The 8,305-nt window shown below is 34.7% G+C and overlaps 2 protein-coding genes across 2 annotated transcripts; one reads left to right on the plus strand and one right to left on the minus strand.

Annotated features, from left to right (window-relative positions):
* Nucleotides 1–2,559, plus strand: LOC105566211 (cell division cycle protein 23 homolog). Its single transcript, XM_012020039.1, has 7 exons — nt 1–296; nt 369–1,030; nt 1,228–1,407; nt 1,508–1,672; nt 1,746–1,992; nt 2,060–2,324; nt 2,383–2,559. The coding sequence occupies exons 1-7, from the start codon at nt 196–198 to the stop codon at nt 2,491–2,493; spliced, it is 1,731 nt and encodes a 576-aa protein (XP_011875429.1). The 5' UTR covers nt 1–195; the 3' UTR covers nt 2,494–2,559.
* A 357-nt stretch (nt 2,560–2,916) lies between these two features.
* LOC105566210 (bipolar kinesin KRP-130) lies at nt 2,917–7,930 on the minus strand. Its single transcript, XM_012020038.1, has 16 exons — nt 7,730–7,930; nt 7,325–7,472; nt 7,076–7,225; nt 6,571–6,731; nt 6,348–6,497; nt 6,014–6,250; nt 5,547–5,922; nt 5,203–5,474; nt 4,956–5,095; nt 4,777–4,895; nt 4,356–4,709; nt 4,001–4,228; nt 3,712–3,891; nt 3,415–3,634; nt 3,197–3,321; nt 2,917–3,114 (listed from the first exon to the last, which is right to left on the minus strand). Exons 1-16 carry the CDS (start codon nt 7,789–7,791, stop codon nt 3,058–3,060), a joined length of 2,979 nt encoding a protein of 992 aa, XP_011875428.1. The 5' UTR covers nt 7,792–7,930; the 3' UTR covers nt 2,917–3,057.
* Nucleotides 7,931–8,305: the final 375 nt, after the last annotated feature.

The following is an 8,305-nucleotide window of genomic DNA, read 5'->3' on the forward strand; positions in this document are numbered from 1 at the left end:
GAGGAAAGAAAAAAATTTACACACCTATATTGATATTATTGTTTGTGTAAAAAGAGTGTACCGGCGTGCGAGGAAATTACGCCGCAAAGTGTTTATTGATCAAGCATGAATTTACTTCTGGCGGCACGCGTAACGTTATGTTAAATGCTATTACATTTGTAAGCGACGTAACGTAAGAGAACGAGGCTGAGCAGAATGCAAGAATCCGTAAAGTTTAATCTCAAAGAGGTTAAGTCGGACCTTCTGCACGCGATACGCGAATGCTCTCAACGTGGTCTTCTACACACCACCAAATGGTGAATTTTCGCATTGAGCGAACGTCTCTGACGCGCACGACTTTGGGACTTGATATCCCGTGTTTGTTGCAGGTTAGCGGAATTAAATTATTCGTTGAAGAATGTGGAGGTGGACGCGCACGATCTGACCGCGGATCTGAAGGCACCGGAGATCGGCGAGGCAGAGGACGTTTACACGCTGGCCAAGACGTACTTCGACCTGAAGGAGTACGACAGAGCGGCGCACTTCACCAAGGATTGTATCAGTCCCAAGATCAGATTTCTACACTTGTATTCGCGCTACTTGTCGGGGGAGAAGAAGAAGATAGACGATATGACGGACGTGCCACCGGATCCTTTGAAAAACGAGACTCTCAAGGACCTCTGCGCCGATCTGAGGGCGGATCATCTGGCATCGAGGCTGGACGGTTACGGCCTATACCTCTTTGGCGTGACGCTGAAGAAGCTGCAGCTCATTAAAGAGGCAGTGGACGTTTTAGTAGAATCCATATATAAGGTGCCCATGCATTGGGGCGCGTGGTTAGAACTGGCTGCACTCATCACGGACAGGGAGAAACTGGATGGCTTATGCCTGCCCAATCATTGGATGAAATACTTTTTCATGGCTCACATGTACTTGGAGCTGCAACTCATAGACGAGGGTCTAGCGTTATATTGCCAGCTGCAGTCGATGGGCTTTCAGAAAAATGGTTATGTTTTAGCTCAAACTGCAATCGCCGTGCATTATAGAAGAGGCGAGTTGGAACAAATTCAATATTTAGAATGGACAGTGTGCAATCTTTGCTGAAAAACTTGGAAAATCAAGTTTGCTCTTGATTATATGACTAGAATTTTGTTCAATCGTTGATTAAATCTACTTGTATCGTTCGCAATTATTAACGTGTACTGCTATGTATATCGTACGTCACAGGTATATTTTTTTTTACTTCAGATGTTGATAACGCCATAGAAACTTTCAAAAGAATATTATATGACGATCCTTATTGTCTTGACAACATGGATACGTATTCGAATCTACTTTACGTGAAAGAATTGAAGGTTGAGTTGGCAAATCTGGCGCACAGAGCTACCGAGATAGATAAATATAGATTGGAGACTTGTTGTATAGTTGGCGAGTATCAATTACGTCCCTTTTAAAGACATACGCACAACAATGTTGCATTTAAGGAGAACGTATAGTTAAGAGATGAAATAAAGGGTATTTCTTTTAGGAAATTATTACAGCTTGAGAGCTGATCATCAAAAGGCAGTGATGTATTTTCACAGAGCGTTAAAAATGAATCCGCAATATTTGTCAGCTTGGACGTTACTGGGTCACGAATTTATGGAAATGAAGAATACCAATGGTGCAATCCACAGCTACCGACAGGCGATTGGTAAATTCTTTGAATACTTTCTGCTCGCATCGACAACATATACATTTTCCACTTATATCTTTCAACTTACTAGAGGTGAATAAGAGAGATTATAGAGCATGGTATGGTTTGGGCCAAACGTACGAAATCTTGAAAATGCCGTTTTATGCGCTCTATTATTATAAACAAGCTCAGCTCTTAAGGCCTCACGACAGTAGGATGGTTCTAGCCTTGGGCGAAGCATATGAAAAGCAGGATAAAATTCAAGACGCACTCAAGTGTTATTACAAAGCATGCAACGTGGGCGACATAGAAGGAATGGCGCTCTTAAAATTAGCAACGTACGTATCCAATTTGTAGCACTGTGGGACAAGTATAATGTAGGTATATTTCTCGTCTTGTACACAGGCTGTATGAGAAATTAGGAGAACACGATCATGCGGCGGCAGCTTATACAGATTTTGTAATAGATGAATTTCGAAGTGTCGATAGAACAGATCTTAGTCATGCGTATAAATATCTAACGCAGTACCATTTGAAGAAGGAACAATTGGATCAAGCTAATCATTATGCACAGAAATGCCTTCAGTTTGACGAAACGAAGGAGGAAGCAAAAGTATTATTGAGAACTATTGCTGAAAAAAGGACTAAAGTGGAAGAAACTTCTATGGTGGTAGGTAAAATAATTTTACATTAATTAACGAAGCAACTCAATTTTGTAATTTTTCTAGGTGGATGATATGAACGAAACTGATCCTGTAATTGAGCAGAGAGTGCAAACGGATGCAACACCCGAGAGTCAACTATCGCCGATGAATCTTTCGTTCACACCTACGCCATAAACAAAACAATATTTTCTATTCACAGTACACAATTTCAATATTTGTAATTTTGTATGTAAATACAAAATATTTAGTAATTTTGTATTATATATTTTTCTAATAAATTGTTTTTTTTTTCTTTCGAAAGGTGCAATATTAAAATTTTTCCAGAATTTCATATACGTATATTAAGTGCATCTAAATTGATTATTAGGCACCATATACATATTTCTATATACATAAGTACATAATACGAAACAATTAACAAACTTTCGATTTTTAATCTAAATTGAAAAAGGGTCATAAAATGGCTACCATATTAAATTCCAGTTTAATTGGAGCGTCTATGTATTTATGCAGTCATATGTTAATACTTTATATAAAAATAAAATAATACTATTATACATATAATGTATAATGTAATGAATTTGTGAAACAGATTCATTTTCTGTCAATGATTTATTTATACTGTTAATTACATCGTATTATTGTATAAAAATATTCTTATCTCATAAACCTAATGTATATAGTTAATTAATTTTTATGATATAAGTATAAAATACAATTAATTACCGATTGAAGTATTCAATTTGCATTCGGACATTTCTTCTTCGGCGAGTTATTGTTGACCAATACAGTTTCCTGTAAACATATATATTCTCAGTAATTTTCACAATTTAATCTTTAGAGATAATGTGATTTCTAAATCATTGTTCATCCTTACTTCATTGTCAGATATATCGACCAGGTAATTTCTTGTTTCCCTGAATCTCTGAATAATTCGTTCATGTGGCGAAGTTTCAGCAAGGTATCGCGGATATCGATATTCTTTTCTAGCTGGCGTTGAACCTGTAAAGAAACGTTATATGAATTTAGTTCATCTAAAAAATTAAAAAATCTTAATAAATACATAATACATATAATAGTAAATCGGATATTTACCTGTTGGCGTATCATGCCGTAAATCTTCGACAAATTTCTCAACACTTTCCTGCACTGAATGCAATTCTGTAATTGTCTTGTCATTCCAGAAAGACGAATTCTTACTTGCACTTGTAAGTTTAACATTCAATTCTATGGATGCTTGTAGATTTTTCTTTCTTAATTCTTCCGCAAGCTTTTCGTGATCATGACTTCCTTCAATTAGTATGCCATACAGATTCTATAAAAAGAATAATTAGCTATGGTATGCGTGTACGTTTAGCAAAACAATTTTATAATACATAAAGAGAGATTTACCTTGGCAGATTCAACAGAAGAAGAATTATCTTCCTTGAATTTTTGTTCCATTTGTTTCATGTTATCTTCGACATGTAGTTTGTTCTGCGCTAGTGCATCGCAGTGATTATTTAAATCAGTTTGAAGTTCGTCGGTCAAATTTCGGCTATGTATTGCAATTTGTTCTGCTAATGTCCAATTCTGATAGCAGAAGAAAAATGCATAATTAGTGTATCATATTACTGTTTATATTGCTTTTATTTTTCAAAGTACTTAATAATTTGAAAAATAATGGAAAGTTAAATGTTACCTCTTCCATGTTAGATGTAATATCGTTTTTGAGTGTATCCACATCGCTCTGAATTCTCTGTTGCATAATCTCATTTCTCTCAACAGCTTTGTGGTAATTATTGAGAATGTCACTAGTCGTACTGTCACAAATCTCACTAACGCGATTTAAGGTGGCGTTTGCGGTGGAATGTTTCTCGGTCACATTTTTATTTAACTTGATAAATTGTAGATACAGAGTTTCAAATGACTGTAAAATAAGAACGATGAATAATGTGATTAAAATTATTAAAAATATCAATCAAAAGATACACCAAAGTGCTACTAACAAAATATCAGATAATATATATTGTGAAGAGAATTATATTAAGTCATACCTTTTTAAAGATTTCTTGCTCCTCCATAATTTTACTATTACCTTCGTGAATAGATTGTACATTCTGTTTTATCTCATCTGCGTTTTTGTACGAATTATCACGTTCTTGCAACCTGTAGTTACAAAGTTGTCTTATTGATTCATTTGTATGTGACAATAATTTATCAAACTTATGAGATACATCGTCATTTAAACGATGTAAATTCTTTACAATTTCCATGTTATTAATTTCTATCAAATTATTAATTTTTGATGTCAGTTTTAGAGATACATCATTCAAAAAATTGCGTTCACGCTGGGTCATGTCAGATGAATATGCCGTTTCTGTGTCTAGCCACTGATGATAGTGTTTGTACTAAACAGAAAAAGTTGTTATATACATTTCGTTTATTACGTTTTTTACATGACAATAAACAACTTACTGAATTATTTATGTTCTCTGTAAATTTATCTATCGCTACTTTTTCTTTATTAATAATGTCATTTGACATATGGCAGATCATCGAATCAATATCCTTTTTAAACAACTCCATTTGTGAGTCTGCAAGAATAATATGATATAAATTAAATTGTCAAATACATCCTAATAATTTTTACTTACTAATGTTATTGTTCGTCGAAGTACAAAATTCTATGAATTCTTGCGTATAATCTGCAACATTATTTTCCACGTTTTGAATCTGTTTTGCAATATTATTCCGGAACTGATGACTGATATGTTCGTTTTCCTGCTCCAATTGTCTATAGACATGTTAAATGTACTTTAATATAATTACATTAATGCTATTTGTATTATGAAATATCAGCGCTGGTTGATATAATAATGATATGAAAAATGACATAACTACCTCTTGTGAGAAATTTTATCATGAAGCTTATTTACATCAACTGTTGCTGCATCAGCTACTTTCAAGAGTTTTTGTGCTTGCGACAGAAGTTGTTTTTCTGTAGATACATGTTTTTCTACTAAGTAACTCTGTTCCTCTTTCTCACGTTCTGTCATGTGCAAAAGTGCTGAAGTCGATTTCAAAGCATGTGTAGTAGTTTCTAATTGTTCCTTGGTTTCATGTAGATAATTGGTTTGTTCGATATGCTTTGTTTGCAAATCGGTAAAAATTTGCTAAACAGAAATAAAACTTAAGATAATAGTATTAATTATTAGAGCAAAGAATACATCGATTATTATCATTACCTCTTTAGCTTCCATAGTTTCTTTAAGTACTTTAATGTGAGTTATTTTTTCTTCAATTTCCTTGGTTTGATTTTCAATTAATGCTTGCATCTCATTATAATTCTCATGCGCCAAATATACACCGTTTCGTTCACGTGCTGCCAGCAAATCTCTCCTAAGCCTCTCAATTTCTTCTGTATACTCTTTAAGTAATGCCTTTTTAGACAGCTTCTGATTGATCTCGGGACGATTCGTAATATTTTTAGCACGGTGAGCATAATCTAATGTCGACAAGGTTTCCTCAAGGTTTATGCCCGCTGGAGACACTGTTGCAATGATTGACGTTTTCGTACGTCCGCCTAATGACTCTTGCAAAAGTCTTGTTAATTTTGATTCCCTGGTCAAAGTAAAACACAAAATAGATTGAATTAATTTTATTAGAAATAAATCATCATATGCATTATCATTATAATGTAAATTGGTATTACCGATACGGTATGTGAGGTGCTCTTTCAACAAGTGCTGTTATAACTCGACCAAGAGTCAATAGCGATTGATTAATATTTCCTGCTTCTCTTGCTCTCTTATCAACCGCACCAGATCTTCCAATATTTTCACTCCCAGCTAAATCTACCAAGTTCAATTTTCCTGTTTTTAAGAGCTCTTCCCCATCCACATTATTCTCCTTTATATGAATAGTAATTGAAAATACTGTGTGGGAACGGCTGAAAGTATATAGTGCAAAAAGATATGTAAATAGCATAAAATTTAGTATTGTAAAACAATAAATAACACATTACATATCTAATTTAAGATAGCAACCTTGAATGAGCATTCATCAAAGTTGCAGCCGTTTGTCTTTTCTCTGATCCCTTCTCCAGTATCTTGTAGACTTCATTTTTGTTGTGTACAGTCACTTCCTCCAATCCATGAATTATCACCGAACCTTTTCTCGTAGCGTCCTCATAAAGCCTAAGATAATCACGAATGTTACACTAACATAATCTATTTTTCAAATCTCTTAGCAAGATTGCAGTAGTTTTACCTTATTTTAGATGCATCATCAGTGGGTGACAGCAAGTCAAATAATTCTTCATTATATAATTCAAGAAAGCTAACTCGTACTGTATATTCTTGTACTTCCAACATGCGTAACTCATCAAATAAGTGACTCAATGCACGTGGTATAATTCCTGCTTTAGTATCCTACATATATAAAAAAAAGATCCAAATTATACAATTTACTTGATGTTATATTGTCACACTTGTAAATTATGACAAAAAATATTAAATTTACTAAAGTTATATATATAATTGTTAAGAGTCGTTTTCTTTTTTCTAGTCACTCCATTCTCTTATAATTTGCTGTATTTCAAGTACTGTCTCGATTCAATAATCAGGAAGTTCTAGTTTTTAACATAAATATTAAAAATATGATGTTAACTTTATAACATGCCTAACATTAATATAATAAATACCATTGTATGTAATATAACAAAGTACATGTAATTACATATTGTTACATGTAATATAAATTTTATAGAACTTACACTTTGCCAATGCAATGTTGGATCATTGCTAACACCTTCCATAGTAAACGTCTTTCCAGTTCCAGTTTGGCCGTAAGCAAAAACTGTACAATTATATCCAGCCAATACTTCTTCAAGCAGCGGATTAACAACGGCATTGTACACGTCTACCTATAAATCACAACCATCTTCTTTAAACGAACGTTCTTTCAAATACTTAAGATAAAACATTTACTTTTTAATATATATAAAGAAACGTTCTATCTGTACCTGTTTCGAAGAAGGTCCAAATACTTTGTCAAACGTGAATTTCTTTGAATAATTGCCTTGTGATTTTTCATGCACCACTATTTCTTTGTTATTTGGCAACTCCAACACGGAGACAAACTTTCCGACTTTCTCGCTTTGATTTACTGGTCTGTTAAACATTAAAAAATTAATTACTTTCTAAATATGGTCCGATATCAACATACAAGGAAAACGTATGCGAAAGATAACAAGACTGTATTTAGTTGTTTAATCTTGATTTAATAGAGAAATTATATTTTACAAATTCTTCAGTAAGAGATAAAGATACTTTTACGAAATTTTTCAAGACAAAAAGAACTGAATGCTCCTCTCGTGGTGCATCGAGTAATAACGCGTCACACAGCGTCATGCATAGTTGTCGCTCACCTCACGCGCACGAAAACCTGTATATGCTGATTCTTATCCTTCTTCAGGCGCACCTCACTCATTTTGGATGATTTCTTGCGTAATTTATGTCTTGCTACAACACACGGCTAGTACGATCTCACGTTCGTCAACGACAACACGGTTTATCTCGCGTTCATTTACTGTTTGTAAACGCCAGACACGAGAAGTCAGCCACGGGTATCCGTTGGAGAATTTAAATTGAGATGCTTTGCGCGATCGTCGCCAGGTGACAGGAACCGCATTGTTCAACGGCAGCGAATCACGTGTCTCGACGCGTTGGATTGGTGCGAAACGATGCTGATGTCGCGTCATGTAAACGGTCGTGTCGCTCGAGTGTCCAGCACGCTCATTGGTCGATGCATATGCAGCGTACTAAAAAACATTAAGGCCCATTCACAATGCCAGGCAACAGTCAGCAGGAACAGGGAATAGAATTTCTGACGCGTTGGATTGGTTGGAAGAAAATTTCCGACGAATCCAACGCGTCAAAATTCTATTCTCTATTCCTATTGCCTGGCATTGTGTGATCGGCTTTAGGGATTGAGATTGGGATTA

Source organism: Vollenhovia emeryi, unplaced genomic scaffold (genome assembly GCF_000949405.1).
Source record: "Vollenhovia emeryi isolate VEMERY1.0 unplaced genomic scaffold, V.emery_V1.0 DF939146.1, whole genome shotgun sequence".
Classification (NCBI taxonomy): domain Eukaryota; kingdom Metazoa; phylum Arthropoda; class Insecta; order Hymenoptera; family Formicidae; genus Vollenhovia; species Vollenhovia emeryi.